At 40.8% G+C, this 22,814-nt stretch overlaps 1 protein-coding gene across 1 annotated transcript in view; it reads left to right on the top strand.

Annotated features, from left to right (window-relative positions):
• Positions 1-20,670, top strand: part of ATM (ATM serine/threonine kinase) — a 131,839-nt gene extending 111,169 nt beyond the window's left edge. The window contains exons 54-63 of the mRNA XM_081098784.1: positions 1,341-1,423; positions 2,475-2,615; positions 5,170-5,286; positions 5,953-6,102; positions 8,018-8,183; positions 10,183-10,269; positions 12,530-12,644; positions 15,371-15,434; positions 19,277-19,413; positions 19,521-20,670. Coding sequence (XP_080954910.1) covers positions 1,341-1,423; positions 2,475-2,615; positions 5,170-5,286; positions 5,953-6,102; positions 8,018-8,183; positions 10,183-10,269; positions 12,530-12,644; positions 15,371-15,434; positions 19,277-19,413; positions 19,521-19,704 — 1,244 coding nt within the window. The 3' untranslated portion in view covers positions 19,705-20,670. The remainder of the gene's footprint in view (positions 1-1,340; positions 1,424-2,474; positions 2,616-5,169; positions 5,287-5,952; positions 6,103-8,017; positions 8,184-10,182; positions 10,270-12,529; positions 12,645-15,370; positions 15,435-19,276; positions 19,414-19,520) is intronic.
• Positions 20,671-22,814: the final 2,144 nt, after the last annotated feature.

Here is a 22,814-nt window from a genome sequence, read left to right as displayed (position 1 = left end):
TATATTTTGGTGGAACTGATAATAGATGACCACACTGAATTATTTGATTTCTCTGAGTAATCTTCTGTTGCAGAGAATTGTATAGAAGCACATCCTTTAAAATAACTGAATAGCTAAGATTTTTTAGGGTCAAAGCTTTTTAAAATAGTTAGATACTCACTGTGCCCTAGGACTTAAAAATGAAAAAGCCTCCATTTCTTCCATAGAATGTCTTGCATGTAATCCATCCTTCTTGCTGTGTCTGTTAAAATAATTATGAGATGCTGTAATTTTTTATTATATGCATTCACTTGTAAGTATCTCTCTCCCCATACTTTAATAATGATATTCCATTTTGTTTAGAATCATATCTTCACATTTAAATTTAATAATTATTACTTTAAAATAAGAATGAGATTTATTGTGTGCCTCTAAACCAGCGGTTCTCAACCTGTGGGTCGCGACCCCTTTGGGGGTCGAACGACCCTTTCACAGGGGTTGCCTAAGACCATCGGAAAACACGTATATAATTACATATTGATTTTGTGATTAATCACTATGCTTTAATTATGTTCAATTTGTAACAATGAAAATACATCCTGCATATCAGATATTTACATTACAATTCATAACAGTAGCAAAATTACAGTTATGAAGTAGCAACGAAAATAATTTTATGGTAGGGGGCATCACCACAACATGAGGAGCTGTATTAAAGGGTCGTGGCATTAGGAAGGTTGAGAACCACTGCTCTAAACAAACAAAAAATACCGTCATGTCCTTTAGTCACTCTTTTTTTCTAAAATGTATTTTTATTGATTTCAGAGAGGAAGGGAGAGGGAGAGAGAGACAGAATCATCAATGATGAGAGAGAGTCGTTGATCAGCTGCCTCCTGCACGCCCCTTACTGGGGATCGAGCTTGCAACCCAGGCATGTGCCCTGGACCAGAATCAAACCCGGGACACTTCAGTCTGCAGGCTGATGCTCTAGCCACTGAGCAAAACTAGCTAGGGCCCTTTAGCCACTTTTAATAGTATGGCAGGAATACGTTAGGTAACTATCTTATGTAATGACTTAAAAAATATGTCATTATCTCAAGGTGCTCAAGCTGTCCCCCTCGATCTGATTCCCAGGGCCAGGTAGCCAGCAACTGCATTTGTAAGCCATATTAAATTAACCATCGCTGTGCTCTGACCCTGAGCTACAGTGTGCCCCGAGCCCTTGGATCTTCATTCCTAAACCAGGGACTAAACCACGGATCAGCCAGAGGGAGGGTCTGTGGCATCTGCTGAGCTGTGCGTTACTGTCAGTGCCGTTCCTGTTTTCGGTTGCCACTAAAACCTCTTTATTTTAAATACAGAAGGCATAAAAATTCCAGCAGACCAGCCAATTACTAAACTTAAGGACTTAGAAGATGTTGTTGTTCCTACTATGGAAATTAAGGTAATTTACCATCAACTCTTTTATTTTATTAAACTAAATTCCTCTGTGTTAGGTTAAATCATTAGAAATCGTCTTTTTTGTAGATCAAAATTGGTTAAATACTGGCAATTTCATTTGTTTCAACCTATAGTTTTTTTCTTTATTAAATTCCCTGTGCTCAAGCCTTAAAATGCATAAAGGCCTCTCCAGCTTTCTTTTCCTTTGCCTTCAGTTCCATACCCCCATCTTTCTTATGAAGAATGTCTATAGACTGTTATTTTCATTGGCCAGAAGGAAAAATTCCATGTGCTTATGCCAAGATTAGTTTTTAACTTGGCAAGAAAGTTCCTACTTGTGTTACTGGTTTTTAAAGTTCTATATGCATTATAATAGAACAGTATTACAGTATTAAGCAATGCAGTGTGTGTTGCAATATAAAATTGATTATAATGTACATTTAGCTATGTAATAATGATCTTTTATTGCTATAAGTACCCTATGGTCAGGGATCTATGTAATAATAAAGGTTATAGTTTAGAAAATGATCATTTTTAACTACATTATAAATCTCTCCTTTGAGTTTGCAATTCAGTGGTTAGTACCTAAAGTTATTTGATTTGAAGTATAACTGTTTTATGTGAATTAACTAATATCTTCCCAACTATTCCATCAATATTATTTAGCTGAATAATTCCTGAAAATGCATACTTAGTAGTTATAACCTAGAGAACTCCTCTCCATGCTTTTCTAAAATTTACCTTATTATGATTTTGTGAGTACTATTTCCTAGATGACTTAACATGTACAAGTCAGTGTTAAGACATGTTTTCAATGACACTATTCCAATTTTGTATACCCTACTTTTATTAAGATATATTTAGGGAAGCAGTGTCATTTTTTAAAGCCTTGTCAATGTCAAATATTCTCTTTCATTTAACAGAAAGTTATAGCTCCAGTTCTTAACCAACAGCACATTGACATTCCTTCCTCTTTTTAGTATTAAAATTATTGATGATAATTCATTTTTCAAATAGTGTATCTGACCTATTATCATTTTTATATTTTTTATTAGGTGGACCCCACAGGAGAATATAGAAACCTGGTGACTATACAGTCATTCAAAGCAGAATTTCGTTTAGCAGGAGGTGTAAATTTACCAAAAATAATAGATTGTGTGGGCTCTGATGGCAAGGAAAGGAGACAGCTTGTCAAGGTGAGGCTCCCCTTCTGTGGTGTGGTTCTTAGAGAGTTGATGAAAAAAGTCAAAGAAAACGTTGATATGTTCTTCCTGCTTTATTTATGTCTTTATTCTGAATAATTACAAGTAAGGAAAACTTATAGAATAGGAATACATTATTTTCTAGAAGCACAATGCTTTTTTCCATCTTTTTATGTGTCTCTGAAAGATCATCATTATTATAACGATTATACATGTACAGACAGGATGAGGTTAACAGTCAGCTTGCTTGTTGTAGGAAAGATATTTTGGGGATTGTTATCTATATTCTTTTTTTAATTTAAATTCTTTATTGTTTAAAGTATTACACATCTTCTTTTTCCCCCCATTGACCTCTTCTCAGCCATTCTCACCCTCGAGCACATGCCCTCACACCCCTACGTCTGCGTCCATGGGATATGCTCATATGCATGTATACAAGTCCTTTGGTTGATCTCTTTCCCTCCTTCTCCCCTGCCTTCCCTCTGAGGTTGGACAGTCTGTTCGATGCTTCTATGACTCTGGATCTATTTTTTGTTCCTAAGTTTATGTTGTTCATTATATTCCACAAATGAGTGAGATCATGTGATATCTTTCTCCGACTGGCTTATTTTGCTTAGCATAATGCTTTCCAGGTCCATCCATGCTGTTGCAAATGGTAAGAGTTCCTTCTTTTTTATAGCAGTGCACATTGTGTAGATGCACCACTGTTTTTTAATCCACTCATCTGCTGATGGGCACTTAGGCTGTTTCCATATCTTAACTGTTATTAATTGTGCTGAACATAGGGGTGCATATATCCTTTCTGATTGGTGCTTCTGATTTCTTGGGATATAGTCCTAGAAGGAGGATTACTGGGTCAAATGGGAGTTCCATTTTTAGTTTTTTGTTCTCCACGGTGGCTGCACTAGTCTGCCTTCCCACCAACAGTGCACGAGTGTTCCTTTTTCTCCACATCCTCTCCAGCACTTGTTGTTTGTTGATTTGTTGATGATAGTCATTCTAACAGGTGTGAGATGGTACCTCATTGTCGTTTTGATTTGCATCTCTCAGATGATTAATGGCTTTGAGCATGTTTTCATATGTCTCCTGGCCTTCTGTTTGTCCTCTTTTGAAAAGTATCTATTTAGGGCCTTTGCCCATTTTTGATTGGATTGTTTATCTTCCTTTTGTTAAGTTGTATGAGTTCCCTAGAAATTTTAGAGATTAAAACCTTGTCGGATATAACATTGGCAAATATGTTCTCCCATGCAGTGGGCTTTCTTGTATTGTTGTTGGTTTCTTTTGCTGTGTAGAAGATTTTTATTTTGATGTAGTCCCATTTGCTTATTTTCTCCTTAGTTTCCAGGAGCTGTATCAGTAAAGATATTGTCCTAGGAGCTGTATCAGTAAAGATATTGCTAAGACATATGTCTGATATTTTGCTGCCTATGGATTCTTCTAAGATTTTTATGGTTTCCCATTTTACATTTAAGTCCTTTATTAATTTTGAGTTTATTTTTGTTTATGGTGTAAGTTGGTGATCTAGTTGCATTTTTTGCAAGACTGTCCAATTTTCCCAACACCATTTATTGAAGAGACTATCTTGACTCCATTCTATGCTCTTGACTCCTTTGCCAAATATTAATTGAGCATAATGTTTGGGTCAATTTCTAGGTTCTCTGTTCGGTTCCATTGGTCTGTATCAGCAGTTCTCAACCTGTGGGTTGCGACCCCTTTGGGGGTTGAACGACCCTTTCACAGGGGTCACCTAAATACATCCTGCATATCAGATATTTACATTACGATTCATAACAGTAGCAAAATTACAGTTATGAAGTAGCAACGAAAATAATTTTATGGTTGGGGATCACCACAACACGAGGAACTGTATTAAAGGGTCGCGGCATTAGGACGGTTGAGAACCACTGGTCTATATGTCTGTTCCTGTGCCGGTACCAGGCAGTTTTGAGAACAGTGGCTTTGTAGTATAGCTTGATATCTGGTATTGCGATCCCTCTAACTTTGTTCTTCTTTCTCAGGATTGCTGTGGCTATTCGGGGTCTTTTTTTGTTCCATATGAATTTGTGGAGAGTTTGTTTTAGGTCTGTGAAATATGTTGTTGGTATTTGTTACTTCTATTCTTGATTAGTTCAAGTTTAAGGTCCTTGCTTCAATATGCTGAGTCTGGCACTATACCCAAGTGCTCGTAACTGTACCAGAAAGGATGGCGATTCTCCCTTAATCTGTTCAAAAGTTCTTTGGGCCTCGCTGAAGAGTGGCAGAGAGAGAACAGTTGCCCCACCCAGCTCTTTTGCAGCTTGCCCTCAGGTGGAGAAGTTTCAGTTGAGGGGGATTCTTCTTTCTAAATTGTTCTGCCTACGCAGTGTTACAGCTTCTTATGAAAGAATAGCCTACGTCTTAATTATTTAAGAGACCATTAAGAGGAGCACTGATGCTCAGATTGACTTCTGAGTGCCCTTTCGCAGTCCTCAGATGTATCTTGCTATGATTTTATTGTAAAGAAATGAACTGTGCTTAGTTATTCTTTTTTTTTATTATTATTCTGAAGGGCCGTGATGACCTGCGACAAGATGCTGTCATGCAGCAGGTTTTCCAGATGTGTAATACGTTGCTGCAGAGAAACACTGAGACCCGGAAGAGGAAGCTGACTATCTGCACATACAAGGTAACTCGTTTTTACTTCTGCTGCATCACCAAGAGTCATATTCAGACCAGGGTCAGCAAATGTTTTCTGTGAAGGACCAGATAGTACACATTCGAGATGTTATGGGCCACAAAAGGTCTCTGTCATCTGTCCTTTATATTTTCTTTACAACCCTTTTAACCTGAAACCCCATTCTTAGCTCACAGGCTCTTCAAAGCAGTCTGGGGCTGGGATTTGTCCAAGGCCATAGATTGCCAATCTCTGATTTAGCCACTCTCTCATTGATGTTTCTCCCTAACCCTTCCCTTCCCTTTCTCTCAAATCAATAAAAACATTTTTTGTAAAGTACAAAGCATAAGGAAAACAGGGCTAATTCCTCTTCCAAATGGAACCAACTAAGTATGGCTCAATGTAGGTGATGAAGGGGATCATAAACAGGACTGACTTCTCAAGGGAATCATGGAGACTAAGAGATGAGCAGGTTCTCAAGTCTAAGCAGCAGGCTAGAAAATCTTACCCTAGAGCTTAAACAAGTAAGCTTTCCTCCAAAGAACTTTGTCTCCTGTGGATAGAGAAATAGTAATACAACTTGTGAAAATGCTTCACCCGGACTCTGATAGTTCAGTGATTATCATATGCTATTTAATGCCCTTCCATAATCAAAAGGTATTTAATCTATAACTTTAGGTGGTTCCCCTTTCTCAGCGAAGTGGTGTTCTTGAATGGTGCACAGGAACTGTCCCTATTGGTGAATTTCTTGTTAACAATGAGAATGGTGCTCATAAAAGATACAGGCCAAAGGATATCAGTGCCTATCAATGCCAGAAGAAAATGATGGTAAGTGACACCCAAAAGTATGAGGTATTGCAGGATTGTTTAGTAGTTTATTAAAGCTCAAGGTTATCACATATAGAATATAAACAGTTTTAATTTCGGCAGGTAATTGTTAATGATACTAAGTAAAAGAAAGAAAGCTCACTGGAATAAAAGGTTGTATGAGTGGAAAATGAAGGTTTTTAAACTGTAATGTCAACCCTTGTCTGATGAGATTTTAATATTTTTCAATGTATGCTAATTCTTAACAAAACAAAACACCAAAACAAAACCATTATGAAATAATTTTTATCTGAAACTAATATAGAGAGCTTCTAGGACATTTGCCACATTACACGGGTCATTTGGCATTCACTCTCAGCAGTGTTTATTAAATGCCTCCTCTGCACCAGGTGAGCTTTCAGAATCTGAAATTTCACAGATGTTAAGACTAATCATCATTGTACTCATCCCAGTGAAAGGTGAGAAGAAATGCAGAGAACTTCACTTGCCCAAGGTCAATGAGCTAATAAGTGGTGGGACAAGGATTTGAACCTTGTCTCTACAACTCTAAAATGCACTTACTTCTCCTTTCATTGTTCAGGGTACAGAGGGTACAGTGCAGGACAGAGGAGGAAGTGGTTAGTTCTCCCTGGGATGGGGCATGGAGAGACTCCGATTCAAGAAGGGCTTCATAGAGGAGATGGTGTTTGAGGCAAGTTTTGTAAACGAATTTGTCTTCAAGCAGAAGAAGATACAAGCAAAGAGAAGGAGGTGTGAACATGCAGTTAAAGACAGCACAGCCTTAGTCTTTGAGGAGGAGCAGATAGGATATTGAATCAGTAGTCATTACTCAAAAAATAGAAAGATAACTCTGGCCCAGCCTGCGTGGCTCAATGTTTGAGCATGGACCCATGAACCAAGAGGTCATTAGTTTAGTTCCTAGTCAGGGCATATGTCAGGGCTTGATCGCCAGTGAGGGGCAGCCATTGATGTTTCTTTCTCTCATCAATGTTTCTATCTCTATTCCTCTCCCTTCCTCTCTAAAAATCAATTAAAACATTAAAAAAAAAAAAGGTAACTCTAACAGCACTGTGGGTTATGTTTTCAAAAATTCCGACTAAAAGGCATGAAGCAGGGGATCTGAACTAAGATTCATAAACAAGAGGAATGGAGAATAGGGGGTACATATGAGAAATAATAAGTAGGCAGAACAGGTAGGATTTGGTTGCTGATTAGAAGTGGGATTGGTGAAAACGTAGTCAGTAGCACCCAGTTTTCTGGTTAGGGTGTTGGGGTAAACGGAGAGGTCATTTACTGTGTAAAGAATAGAGGAAGTGGCTGAGCTTTGCCACAGTTGAGAAGGTGGATTAGTTTGGATTTGGAAGTGATCCCAGTGAAGATGTTGAGTGGGCAGTTGGGAAGCACATCATGCTGGAGCTTAATGAAGGTGTCCCGGCCAAAGGTGGAGATTTGGAAGTCATCAGCACATAGGTGAGAGTAGGCCCAGTGAAGTAGACAAGCTATGCTTCAGGAAGGTATGTTAGAAGCCAGGTCTGACACTTGTCAGCTGCTTTGCCATCCATCAGTGACCCATTCTTCCTCCTTTTTGTTTCCTATCCCACCCCTAGTACCTAGTGCCATAACGCCACCTAAGACTGTCTGGAACTACCTTTGTCACTTTTGTTTACTTTCACATAGATTACAGGATCATGCAAGTTAGTGTGCATCCTTCCACTAATATGAAAACCCTAAAGGTATTAGAACTTGTTATTAATTGCTTCCCTGACCAGTGTGTTAGCTCCTTGAGAGTAGAGATACCTTATCTTTTTATTACCTGTACGTCTGTCATACTATTTTCCATATAGACACTCTTAGTGGGCTTAAATTACTTGAACACAATATTGAGAAAATAATTTTATATTTGATCTATTTAAAGGATGCGCAAAAGAAGTCTTATGAAGAGAAATATGAAACATTCATGGATATTTGTAAGAATTTTCAACCAGTGTTCCGTTATTTCTGCATGGAAAAATTCTTGGACCCAGCTGTTTGGTTTGAGAAACGATTGGCCTATACTCGCAGTGTGGCTACTTCTTCTATTGGTAATCTTACACATTTTAGTAAATTCACACTTCCCACATTCTTAATTGCAGGGGATGATGTTATTGATAGTGGTTGTTAACTAAATTGTTTTCATCTTTAGATCATTGAGTTTTTTTGTTCATCTTGATTTTTTAAAAAATCATTAATTCATTTCATCAAGTATATACCAGAGAGTGGAAGGGAGGGGGAGAAGGGACACACACACACACACACACACACACACACACACACACACACACACATTGATCAGTTGCCTCCAACATGTGGGATCATATCCCCAACCCAGGTATGCTCTCTTGACCGGGAATCAAACCCACGACCCTTCGATGCATGAGCGACATTCCAGCCACTGAGCCATGCCAACCAGGGCTCATCCTGATTTTTTTTAATTAAATATTTTTTTTATTGATTTCAAGAATGATGAGAGAGACTCATTGATTGGCTGTCTCCTGCATGCCCCCCCAACTGGGGATCAAGCCCGCAATCTGGGCATGTGCCCCGATCTCCTGATTCATAGGTTGACACTCAACCATTGAGCCATTCTGGCTGGGCTCATCCCAGTTCTTAGCTTCTAGTTGTAGCTCTTAGCTTTTGCAGGAGAGAATTCTCCTGCCCCAAGGTAGAGAAACAATCTGGTTATTCTTTTTTGTTTAATAGTGAATATGGTTTATTTTCTCTTCCTGAATTCATTGTGTTATTTTCTGAGATTTCCTTTGGAAAATAATAAAATGCATGATAACTGCATGTAAGTTATTTCCTTTAATTATTAGTGTTCTTTGTGCAGAACCTCTGTAATACCATATAAACACCCAGTGATTGATTCTGTTTAATAAGATTTTGTTTTTAGAATAGAAATAACAATACCTATTTAAATATTCAGTGTCCAACGTGTACTTTGACTGTTTTGCTTTTTTCATTTGTAAGAGATTGGAAAGGCTAGATAGGGCAATTAACATAATCATAGAGTGTGCGAGCTAACAAGAACAGAGATCTTTTATCTTTTAATCCCCCGGCTTTTAGCTAAAGACCACTGCCTCCATCACTTCGGGACCATTCCCCAAGAAGGCAGGGCATGTATGTTTAAAACAATTGTAGATAATTATGAAATTCTCTTCTACATTGAGGATCGTTCATCTGATTCGACTAATTTAGGTTATAAACAAGAAAGTAGGCCCTGTTAATGACAGAGCAAACCATCCTGGCTCCCTATGTGGTGTCTTTTCTGTAACAACCTAGTGTCTTTTTTTAGGTTAAAGGTATTTTAAGTCGTGTCATCATCTGTCTTAAAAATAAAAATCGCCGAAACCGGTTTGGCTCAGTGGATAGAGCGTCGGCTTGCGGACTGAAGGGTCCCAGGTTCGATTCCGGTCAAGGGCATGTACCTGGGTTGCGGGCACATCCCCAGTAGGGAGTGTGCAGGAGGCAGCTGATCGATGTTTCTCTCTCATCGATGTTTCTAACTCTCTATCTCTCTCCCTTCCTCTCTGTAAAAAATCAATAAAATATATTTAAAAAAAATAAAAATAAAAAATAAAAATCAATTGGGTTTTTTTTTTTTTGGTATATACCTGATGAAATGAATTAATGATTAATTTGTGTTAAATATAACCAAGCAGAAGAAAGTTTCACTGAAGAATGAAGAATTTTCTCATGAATTACTCAATAAATATTTGAATGCATATGCACTTGGTCCTGGTAAATAATGGTCTCAACTTTAACCACACCAATGTCAGAGTACTAATATTTTAAAATATGTGCTGTATTTGTAAAGGGGAAACTTTTTAGCAAGTTATCTAGGGTTTTAAAATGCAGTATAAATGAAAATAGCTGGTGAGATTTGACTTCAAAATGGCCAGCTATGAACATGTTTTCCTTTAAGTAGGCTAAAATGTCCAAGCTACTTAAAATTATGTAATCAATGATAATAGTTGAAATTATAACTAAGTGTTATTAGAAATTGATGATACCAGTGATTTCAGGTTTGTTTTTTTTCCCCAGTTGGTTACATACTTGGACTTGGTGATAGACATGTACAGAATATCTTGATAAATGAGCAATCAGCAGAACTTGTACATATAGATTTAGGTAAGTCATAAAAGATACGTATTTTTATTTTGTTTAATAACTAGTCATCAAGAAATACTGTTTTCCTACCAAAGAAGATGTATATGTTATAGGAATGGGGAGACAGTCAGTGTGCCAGAGTAGAGCCTGCATGTAATCGAGTAGCATGAGAGATAGATTGCTATGAGGCTGTAAAAAGCCAAGCTAAGAAGTTTCAACTTTAATCCGTTAAATAAAGGGATGTAAATGAAGATATACTTAAGCAAGACGTGATTACATTTGATTATTGGAAAGATAATTTGGGAGCAGTATTTATTGGCTGCGGGAAGGCAGGTTAGTTGGTGTTACAGTAGTGTAGACAAGAGAGGTTGAAGATTTGGACGACATTTGTGAAGTCCAGAGCATTGGATTTGGAGGACGTTTTTGCAATAACCTGCACCATTGATCTTAAATGTGGGAACTGTGGGAGAGGGGGCTCCAGGGGAACTGAAGTTTCTAGTAAGGAGCAGAGCAGGTTTTGTAAAGAATAAGGAAGCAGTAAGTTTAGTTTTGCAATTTCCAGATGGAGTAGGCAGTTTACTATATAGGAGAACAAAGAAGTTGAGCATAGTGACGTGGAACTTTCAGCAACAGATGTCAGGCGAAGTGAGTGGACTAGAGGAGGTTCTGAGCTCATGCATCAGCCGTGATAAAGAAGACCAAGGATGGGGTCGTGAGGAATGCTGGCGTTGAAAAGGCTGAGTCAGAAGGAAAACGGGAAAAACCAATACGTCATGGAAACTAGGAGGGGGCCTATCTGGAGGAAACATTTTTATGAAGGAAGAGTGCTCCGTAGTGGCCAATACAGAAAGGTCAAATAAGATGAATGCAGTAAAAAAGGCCTTTGTATTTATTTAACAATCAGCCTTAGGGGCCTAGGAAGTAACTTTTGGATAGAATGGTTGAAGTGAGACTGTAAAAAGGCAAGGACCGAAGGAAGTTAAAGATGTATAGACTAAGAAGGTGGAATTGTCCCGCAAGAAGCTTAGAAGGGGAGGGGAGGGTGGGAGAAACTTGCCACAGAGATGATGTAGAGACACATATTCACTCCTCTTTTTGTTTAGTTTTGACTGTTTTTGTTTGCTTTGTTTAATATGAGAGAGGCATGAACATGTTAGATGTTGATAAAATACAGGAAAGATAAAATTAAAACAGCAAGGGAAATTGCAAAGTGCATGAGCGGTAGAATTGGCTTTACATTGGAGGCATGTGAGCTTTTCTGCTAAGAGGAGGAAAGGATGAGTGCTAATAGGAAAGTCAGAAGCTAGAGGGAAAGAGAATTTTAGGAAAATTGTATTTGCTCTTCTGTTATTTCTGAGAAATAGAAGGCATGTTTACTTGCTAATAATCAGAGGGATGGTAATCAACCTTAAAAGAACAATAAAATTCTAAAACAGGTACCAAGAAAATGAGACCAAGAGTTGTAGAAAGGGAGAAGTAAAAAGACATGCAAAGCAGTTTAAGGGTCACTTTCCTAAGGTGATAATCCTAAATTTGAAGTGGAGCCAATAGTGTCTCCATATGACTTCTTCCACCGATCCTGAACATCCTGGAGTTGAAGTTTTAGTTAGAAATGGTAGGTGTGGTGGGGCAAGGAGATTTGAGGTACTAGTGAGAGTAATCAACTTTGTAGTCTATACTATGGGCTGAGTAGGGAAGGAAGAGAGGCTAATAGACTAGAAATCTCAATGAGTTTGAAGACTATTAAATAAGTGTACAGAAGAAGAGGTCTTGATTAGAATGTAGAATTTAAGAATTCTAAGAAGGTACAGTTTTAAGAAATTAGAAACTCTACAATGTGATCCACATAGATGGTTTTCTAAGAGAGAATAAAATTTAATTCCATTAGAAAGAGATCAAAGATATTATAAATATAAATTTATATATATATATAAATATATATATAAATATATATAAATATATAAATATATATTTATATATATAAATATATATATATATATATCTCCTCTGCATTTTAAATTCTACCTGTAACTACTTCATTTTTAAAACCATCCTTGAATCTCTATTTCTCTAATTATGTCAAGAAGTAGTAGATGTTTCTTTAACAGTGGTGGAGATGAGGAAGCTGGGCTGAGCAGGAATGGAGTGAACTCCTGTGTGTTGTAGTACTGAGAGGATATAGGCGACAGAGTATTTGGTGCCTCTACAAAGTTCACGTGCCATTTGGGAGGAAAGTCAATTAGCTATGGAACCTCCTAACCTCACTGTGTTTTTCTCTTAGGGGTTGCTTTTGAACAGGGTAAAATCCTTCCTACTCCTGAAACAGTGCCTTTTAGACTCACCAGAGATATTGTGGATGGGATGGGCATTACTGGTGTTGAAGGTGTCTTCAGAAGGTAAGTGATGTGAGATAGGGCAGATGATTTTAGGTGTCAAAGTTATTTGGGTGGTTGACTTTTATAGATTATAGAATTCACTGCTAGAATTACATGCCAGTGCTTTGCCAGCACTAAGGAAGAGACCCTGGCTAAGAATAGCAATTGTTTCCCCTTCTTTCAGGTCACCTCAGACCTCACCCAATATATCAGACGTACTGTCCTTCCTAACCTCTGGAAGCTGCCCACCTTTATCTTCAGTGCCTCTGTTTGACTAACTTTCCTTTTAATGTTCGGAATTCCTCTCAGGTGCTCATCAGTGGGCATATAATCGGTCCCAAAGGAGCTTATGAGCCAGTTCCAGTGCCTGCTAAAAGAAATGTGCAGTTCCCTATATTTTCCCTGCATAGGTCTATGTACTCAATTTTTAATGGGGCAGATTCTAATAATTACCACAGTAATTAATGACTGAAAGAAATATTTCATAGTATTATATTATTCTTATATTCACACATATATATATTGTTATTAAAGTATAATTGACATACAATACTTTATTAGTTTCAGGTGTACAATGTAAGAGTTCGACATTTATACATATACCTAATATATTTAACAGTGGTGGAGATGAGGAAGCTGGGCTGAGCAGGAATGGAGTGAACTCCTGTGTGTTGTAGTACTGAGAGGATATAGGTGACAGAGTATTTGGTGCCTCTACAAAGTTCATTTATAACATATAGTTATAAATGTAACTATATGTTACATATACCTTACTATGCGATCACCATAAATCTAAAATTTATCGCCATATAAAATTATTATGATATTGTTGACTATATTCCCTGTGCTGTATATTACATCCCTATGACTTGTTTATTTTATTTTATTTTTTACTTGTTTATATTATAACTGGAAGTTTGTACCTCTCAATCCCTTTCACCTTTTTATTCATTCCCCCAACCTCTTCCCTTCTGACAGCTATCAGTCTCTGTTCTATGTTTCTATGAGTCTGTCTCTGATTTGTTTTGTTGATTTTGTTTTTTTAGATTCCACACATAAGTGAAATCATAGGATATTTGTTTTTCTTTGTCTGACTTATTTTAGCCTCTAGATCTACCTAACAGCTTTGTTGCTGTTGCTTCTGGAGACACATCTAAAAATATATTACTGGGGTTGATGTTACAGAGTTTACTGCCTATGTTTTCTTCTAGGAGATTTGTGGTTTTAGGTCTTATATTTAAGTTTTTAAAATCCACTTTGAGTTTATTTTTATGTATGATATGAAAGAGTGATCCAGTTGTATTTTTTTTTTGCATTGTTGCAAATGGTAAGATTTCATTCTTTTTTATTGCTGAGTAATATTCCATTGTGTGTATATATAACATCCTCTTTATCCATTCATCTATTGATGGACACCTCGTTGCTTCCATAGCTTGGCTATTGTAAATGCTGCAGTGAACATAGGGGGTGCATATATATTTTCGAATTAATGTTTTTATTTCAATAAGTACACAGAAGTGGAATAGCTGAGTTATATAGCAGTGCTATTTTTAATTTTTTTAGGCACCTCCATACTGTTTTCCACAGTGGCTACACCAATTTACAATCCCACCAACAGTGCACAAGGGTTGCCTTTTTTAGTATATGTGCTGCCGAAGCGAGCACAAGGGGTTGCCTTTTTTCAACATCCTTGTCAACACTTGTTTGTTGACATTTGATAATAGCCATTCTGACAGGTGTGAGGTGATATCTCGTGTGGTTTTGACTTGCATTTCCCTAATGATTAGTGATGTTGAGCATCTTTTCATATGTTTGTTGGCCCTCTCTATAGGGTAGGGCTAAAGTAGTTTTAGAGTTATGAGTATGCAAAACACAGATTTAATTTTTTTATTATCATATATTAATTTCCAGTGGGACAAAGATCGATTTATGAAAAACAATTTATTTCTGTATTATTTATTAACTATTGTATTATTTGCCATACAAACAACTGTAAACCTACTTTTGTTCTGCTGTGTATGCCTTTGGAGAAATGTCTGTTCAGGTACTCTGCCCATTTTTTAATTGGATTGTTTGTTTTCTGATTTGTGAGTTGATTTCATCATATATTTTGGGTATTAACCTCTTATCTGGTATATCATTAGGTTGTCTTTTTGTTTTGTTGATGGTTTTCTTTGCTGTGCAGAAGCTTTTTAGTTCCATAATGCTTTTGTTGCTGCTGCCTGGAGAGACATCTCCAAGAAAATATTGCTAAGATTCATATCAAAGGGTTTACTGACTATGTTTTATTCTAGGAGTTTTATGGCTTTTAAAGACTTATACCTAAGTCTTTAATCCATTTTGAGTTTACTTTTGTATATGGTACAAGAAAATTGTCCAGTTTTATATTTTTGCATGTATCTGTTTAGTTTTCCCAACACCATTTATTGAAGAAGTTGTCTTTTCCCCACTGTGTATTCTTGCCTCCTTTGCCGTGGATTAAGTGACCATATAAGTGTGGGTTTCTTTCTGGGTTCTCTATTCTGTTCCATTTAGATATATATTTGTATTAATTTTAGAAACATCTATTGAAAGCCCACTCTGCCAACTTCTATGCTCTTTATTAATAAGGATCATCTCAGTATACTACACATGAAGATAGATGATAGATAGATAGATAGATAGATAGATAGATAGATAGATAGATAGATAGATGGATTTGAAAACATTGATGTATAACAAAACCCATATTTACAATGTGCTTGTAGATGCTGTGAGAAAACCATGGAGGTGATGAGAAACTCTAAGGAAACACTGTTAACCATTGTGGAGGTAAAGTATGTTTAAGGAAGTCTTTATTTCTCTACCTGTCAGGCTGTTAGCAAGTCACTGATTTGAGGATGAATGCCTCATTTCCATGTGGTGGAGTGATGGGGGCTGCAGGAGGGGAGGGGCTTGCACACATGGGTGAATGAATAGTGGTTTAGAATGGCTCCAGTTTAGTTCCCTCCAGTTTCTTACCATGTTACAGCCTAATAGTCATCTCTAGTCTTTATTACATAAATCAGCACTTTTATATCTTAGACTTCTCGTTTTGTATTGTTTTCAGAATGGATTCCATTGCAGGATTAAGAGAAATCATTAGTTATCTCCCACCCCGAGGTTCAGAACCATTTAGGCTGGCAGATGGAGGTCAGAGTCAGCATTGGTAGTGGAGGGGCATGGCTGCAAGTGCAAACTGGCTTGCAGCCGGTGTTCCCTGCTGTCTAACCTTGGGGCATGCACGCTGCACCAGGCTCACTGCCTCATGCTAAACAGGGCAGAAAGGGGAGGAAGTCGAGCACATTTCCAGTGCTCATGACCTTAGCTTTCCCCAGCGAGAACTGGGCAACTAAGGCAGGCGTTCACCACCCTGGAAGAGTATCTGCAGCAGAGACGAGGAGTCTTTCCTCCTCAGGGAAGCATGGGACGTGGAGCTTGGGCATGCCTCCCTCACATCCTTTAGCTTTTTGTTCCGTTAACCTGGTGGTGCTGGCCCTGGCTGGACTTCAGTATCCCCTGTACTGCTTTTACAGAATATTGATGCTGACCAAATTCGAAAATTTGTATTTTTTAAAAACTCTATGCAGCCAGGGTTGAGAATTAGTCCAATTCACCAGCATTCACCTTTGAGCCTGTGGTCAACAAGGGTGGGTGTATCCTGAGTAGAGGGAAATTAACAATCTGTTAGGGAGGTCCTGTGTCCACCTTATGAACCACGGAGATCTGTGGAATGCTGGTGGCAACATGGATTTTTGCTACAAAGGGGATCCCAGTAGTATGTTGATAATTTAAATAAAAGGCTGTACCCAAGGCTGAATGAAGATGCATTCTCCTTCCTTCCTTCCTTTCTTCCTTCCTTCCTTCCTTCCTTCCTTCTTTCCTTCTTTTTTTAAATATGTTTTTATTGATTTCAGAGAGGAAGGGAGAAAGAGATAGAAACATCAGTGATGAGAGAGAATCATGGATTGGCTGCCTCCTGCACATCCCCTACTGGGAACTGAGCCCACAACCCGGGCGGGCATGTGCCCTGACCAGGAATCAAACTGGGACCTTCTGGTTCATAGATCGATGCTCAACCACTGAGCCACACCAGCCGGGCTCCATGTGTATCTTAAGATGTCAACCACAACACTAGACCTTGGGTATTGAGGAGCTTTCAATAAATTATACCTTTTTTTTTCTCCCCTCAAAGTTGGAACTGAGAGAAAAAGCCTTAGAATAGGATAGAGTTCAAAATGTCAGGTTATCCTATCTAATAAAAGAGAAACATGGTAATTAGCCGTACATCCGCTACCTTTACCATTGGCTAATCAGGACGATATGCAAATTAACTTCCAGCCAAGATGGCGGCCGGCAGCCAGGCAGCTTGAAGCTAACATGAGGCTTGCTTGCTTCAGTGACGGAGGAATCCAAAGTTCCCCGGCTGCCTTGCCGGCCTCTGAGCTTGCAGTTTGAAACATTCTTACAAGTACAGAAGCTAAACAAAACCCCAGAAACCTGCTTTCAGCCAGCCAGGGTCTCAGAGCTGGAGTTGATACAGTGTTTCGATTATAGAACCCAAACAAACCAGATACCTGCTTTCAGCAGCAGAGGCCTCAGAGCTGGAGCCAGAGCTAAAGCTGGCCCAGAATAAAAAGAAAAAAAGAAAAAAAGGAGCAGTTGGGAGCTTCAGTCACCCGCCAGCCTAAAAACAGCCCTCAGCCCCTCACCCAGACTGGCCAGGCACCCCAGTGGGGACCCCCACTCTGAAGGGTGTGTGACCAGCTGCAAACAGCCATCATCCCCTCACCCAGGCTGGCCAGGCACCCCAGTGGGGACCCCCACCCTGATCCAGGACACCCTTCAGGGCAAACCAGCCAACCCCCACCCGTGCACCAGGCTTCTATCCTATACAGTAAAAGGGTAATATGCCTCCCAGCACTGGGATCAGTGGAGCCACGAGGCCTCCCAGCACCGGGATCAGCGGAGCCAAGAGGCCTCCCGGCACTGGGATCAGCGTGACAGGGGGCAGCGCCCAAACCCCCTGGTTGCCCTGCGGCTCTGTGTGTGACAGGGGGCGGGCCACAACCTCCCTATCCGCCCTGCTCTGTTCGTGACAGGGGAAGGCGCCCCAACCCCCCGATCAGCCCTGCTCTGTGCCTGATAGGGGGAAGCTCCCCAACCCCCTGATTGCCCTGCGGCTCTGTGTGTGACAGGGTGCGGCACCCCAACCCCCTGATGGGCCCTGCTCTGTGTGTGACAGGGTGCGACGCCCCAATAACCCCCTCCCACGGGCCCTGCTCTGTGTGTGATGGGGTAGATCCATAACCTCCCCATCGGCCCTGCCCTGAGTGTGAGAGTGGCGGCTCCCCAACCCCCTGATCGGCCCTGCTCTGTGGGTGATAGAGGGTGGCGCTCCAACCCCCCCCCCCCCCCAACGAGCCCTGCTCTGTGTGTGATGGGGTAGAGCCATAACCTCCACATTGGCCCTGCCCTGAGTGTGAGAGTGGCGGCTCCCCAAACCCCTCATTGGCCCTGCTCTGTGGGTGATAGAGGGTGGCGCTCCAACCGCGCCCCCCCACCCCCCCGCCACCACCACCATGGGCCCTGCTCTGTGTGTGATGGGGTAGAGCCATAACCTCCCTGTTGGCCCTGCTCTGAGTGTGACAGTGGCGGCGCCCCAACCCCCTGAACCGCCCTGCTCTGTGACAGGGCAGAGCTCCTCAACCCCCTGATCGGCCCTGCTTTGTGCATGACAGGGGGGAGCTCCCCAATCCCCTGATGGGCCCTGCTTTGTGCGTGACGGGGTGGCGCCACAACCTCCTGATTGGCCCTGCTCTGTGCGTGACGGGGTGGCGCCGCAACCTCCCCATCAACCCTGCCTTGAGTGTGACGGGGTGGTGCCCCAACCCCCCAATCAGCCCTACCCTGAGCGTGACTGAGGGTGGCATCGCAACCTCCCGATCCGCCCTGCTCTGTGCATGACAGGGGGCGGCGCCCCAACTCCCCAATCGGCCCTGCTCTGAGCCCGACCAGGGCCTGCACCTAGGGATTGGGCCTGCCCTCTGCCACCCGGGAGCAGGCCTAAGCCAGCAGGTCCTTATTTCCCGAGGGGTCCCAGACTGTGAGAGGGCACAGGCCGGGCTGAGGGGTCCCCCTTCCCCCCGAGTGCACGAATTTTTGTGCACCGGGCCTCTAGTTAGTGATAAAACTGTCGGAGAACATGGCCTGCGAGTGAGATCCAAATAGGCTTGTTAGTGCTGTCCACGTCCCATGACCTAACCTGTCCCACCTGAGGGAGAACGGAGCTTGCAGAGTACATGCCCTTAACCAGGACAGGAGAGAGAAGGAAAGGAAGTGACTGGTGCTTATCCCTTCTAATAGGTTAGTTTCACCCAGTAAGGAAACATGGTCAAGGTGTACCCCCACCAGGGAGGAAGAGTGACTCCAGAACGGGATAAGAAGCCCGGAGCATTATGCTTATGTAGTTTCCTCCGTAAGGAAACAAGAAGCCTGTGCAATAAGTTTGTCCCTCCTGCAGTCGACTGCCGTACGACTGGCCGCCGTTATGTTTATAATACTGGTTATGCTGTTAATAGCGACACTATCAAAATGCACATTGTTCTTCTGATACGTCTGTTCTCTCTGTCTAGGTCCTCCTGTACGATCCTCTCTTTGACTGGACCATGAATCCTCTGAAAGCTCTGTATTTACAGCAGAGGCTGGAAGATGAAACTGAGCTTCACGCCTCGCCCAATGCAGATGACCGAGAATGCAAACGAAACCTCAGGTGAGCGTATTTTAGGAAAGAGCTAGAGTCAGTTGTTCAGATCTTCCTATTCCCCAGGCCCTTTGAACTGTTCCACCTCATTAACACCTTTGTGTTTTTGTCATTAGTGAAATTGACCAGAGTTTCAACAAAGTAGCTGAGCGTGTCTTGATGAGACTACAAGAGAAACTAAAAGGAGTGGAGGAAGGAACTGTGCTCAGTGTGGATGGACAAGTGAATTTGCTCATACAACAGGCCATGGACCCCAAAAACCTCAGCCGACTTTTCCCAGGATGGAAAGCATGGGTGTGATATTTGGCATATGAAATTCCCTTGGATTCAACCTTCAGAGGTTATATGTTGGCCTTTATTTTTGACTCACCTCCATACTTTGAATATATGGTATTAATATTAGCTAAGCGAACTACTTACTGTGTTGTTTAAAAAGTGTTTCGTACTCGCTTCAATCACCTAAAGTTGCTTTGAGGTCTCAAGGGACATCTCTACTTGCACACTTTAGAAATAGTTATCATTCATGCTCTACTTCTAGGCTAAACATTTATTTTTTTCTCCTCAAATTCATGCCTGTATCATTTCCGGTAGAGTCACTGACTTATTTATGCTTTAGCTGAAAATGGAAGCAGAGGAATGCCGGAATATCACTGACAGTTTCTCCTGCCTTATATATTAGAACCTCTGGTTTTAATTAACATTTGTTTCCCAGATATTACATATGAATGAAAATTATTTGATATTAACATATAAAAGGAAGAAAAAAATTCAAAATTGTAACCATCAGGGTAAAAACAACCTTAAAAATAAGAAACAATGTTGGAAACAGTAGCATTTAATAGGTTTGGGTTTTTAGTAGCAAGATCACTCAATGTTACTGAATAAAAAAAGTTGTATGGAGAAAAAACTTCAAGTATGATTACTATTGTAAAAAAATGTATAGTGAACCTACTCATTCTACCCTCTTTACCTTTTAAGCCCATCTGTGTTTTCCATTACTTTACCTTCCTGTGATGCCTTCATCGCTGCCTTCTAGTTCATGAATTATCTTGTCAGCTATCTGTATAATCTCCTTTTAAAATTATTCATTGGGTTTCTTCTTTCAAAACTTGCTTTTAATTTCTAGCTGTGTATCATTCTTCAGATCTGCCTGTTGTTTCATGATGTCCTTTTAAAAAAAACTTCAGTTCCTTTTGTGTCACTAATCACTTTAATTAAACATCCCTGTTTTATAGGCTAATAGCTCTATTAAATCAAGTTCCTGTTGTTTGTGTGTGTTGGTCCTTATATATATTTGTAGACTGTTTACCCGTGTATTTTGTAAGTTTGAAAAGTGAGCTTATTTTCAGCAAGGCTTTCTCTGGGGGGATCTTGCGTGGCCTGCGTTCAGAATAATTCCTTCGAGATAAATTGTGTGTCTTATGTCATATTCCCAGGGCTGTTACTAAGAACCACTGGATGTTAATTTCTTGGCTTCGGAGTTTCCAGACCTCAGAGTGTAAATACTGAGGAGACTCCCAGGCCAAGACTGACCCTTCCTCAGTGTCCTCCTGTGCTGGAGGGCAGAATGTTTCCTGGCCCCCCTTCCCCAAGGCTGCCCACCTCATGTGTCCCAGCTTCATGTTGGGCTGCAGGGAAGGTGTGTTTTACTCCTACCCGCTGCCTTCTGCAAGTCCAAGGTTTCACCATTTCCCTTATAGACAAATGTTAAAGCAGAAACCCATAGGTTAGTGGGGTTGGCAGTGGAAACCACATAGAGAAGCTACTAGAAAAGCTAATAAATTGAGACTAAATAGTTTGTCCAGATCAAGGAGATCATAGCCACCCCTCCATTCTCTGTGCTAGTCATACCACCCCAAAGTATCTCCCTCATCAGTAGGTACGTAAATCCATGGTTATTATAGTACACACTTAAAATATGTACACTTAGAAATGCTAAGAATTTGAAATGGTCTAAAGCAAATAAATGCAAAACGAAAAAACTTTGAACTTACTAAAGATTTAAGTAAGCTGGTCTTTAAAAATATGGAATGCTAGTGTACTGGCTTGAAATACAGAGATATAATGCCATTTCACATTTTAATTGCACCTTAATGAAATTATATATTTTATATAGATTTATTTTAGGACTATTGAATGTATTTCTTTACTGTTACAGTTTCTGAATAAATAATTCTAAAAATGTGTGCTAAGACTCATTCATATTATTCACATCTTTGAGTGTTCTGTGTGCCAGGCATGGTGCCAGGTCCTAGGGAAGCAGCCGTGAGCAAAGGGGGCACAGCCACCATTACAGAGCTCAGTCTGGGCCAGGCAGGCAACAAAGGGTGTGAACTGGGGAGCCTGCTGCACAGAACCAGCCAGGTAGGTGCACCTCAGTCTAAACAGTCTGGGAGTACTTCTTAATTACCCCATAACGAAAGGCAAATGAATGTTCTTTGGGCCTAGAGCAGTGGTCAGCAAACTGCGGCTCGCGAGCCACACACGGCTCTTTGGCCCCTTGAGTGTGGCTCTTCCACAAAATACCGACTTCTGGTGGCTCGCGAGCCGCAGTTTGCTGACCGCTGGCCTAGAGAATAATCTAATTGACATTTCTAAAGTCTAAAAGATGGGTACTAGAATATGACAGATATGAAGATCCTGGTATCTTAAATGTGAAGTTAGTATACCACATGTTTATTTTCCTTTTTTTAATTGGATTTATTGGGGGGATATCCTATATAATAAAAGCTTAATATACAAATCAACCGAACCGTGGAACGACCAGTCGCTATGACATGCACTGACCACCAAGGAGCAGAAACTCAATGCAGGAGCTGTTGCCAGCCAAGGTGGGTGCCAGAGGGGTCCACCCGATTGCCCCACCAGCCGCCCCACTGAGGGAGGTGACCAGCGGTGCCAGCAGGGGGCAGGGCTGGCTGTCAAGCAGGTGGCAGTGGGGTGTGGGGCCAGTGAGCAGGCGGCACCAGGCCAGCCAAGGTGGGTGCCAGCTAAGTCCCCCCCCCCCCCATCACTCCACTAGTCGCACCACAGATCGGCCCTGATCGCCAGCCAGGCCTAGGGACCCTACCTGGGCACGAATTTCATGCACCGGACCATTAGTTGATTAATAAAACCAGGTGTACAGCTCTTTAACACATCATCTGCATAGTGCATTGTGCACTCACCACCCAAAGTCAAGACTCTTTCTGCCACCATTTACCTTTCCTCTCCCCTCTTCCACCTTTCCCTATCCCTCTTTCCCTCTGGCAATCACCAGACTATTGTCTGTGTCTACTTTTTTTTCTTAACCCTGTCACATTTTTCATGCAGACCCCCAACCCTTCTTCCCTCTAACAGTTGTCAGTGTTCTTTGTGTCTGAGTCTGTTTCTATTTTGTTAGTTTATTTTGTTCATCAGATTCCACATAA

This window comes from Myotis nattereri (genome assembly GCF_964212035.1).
Source record: "Myotis nattereri genome assembly, chromosome: 9".
Lineage (NCBI taxonomy): Eukaryota > Metazoa > Chordata > Mammalia > Chiroptera > Vespertilionidae > Myotis > Myotis nattereri.
Note: the sequence above shows the minus strand (reverse complement) of the source record. Positions and strands in the feature narration are given on the sequence as shown.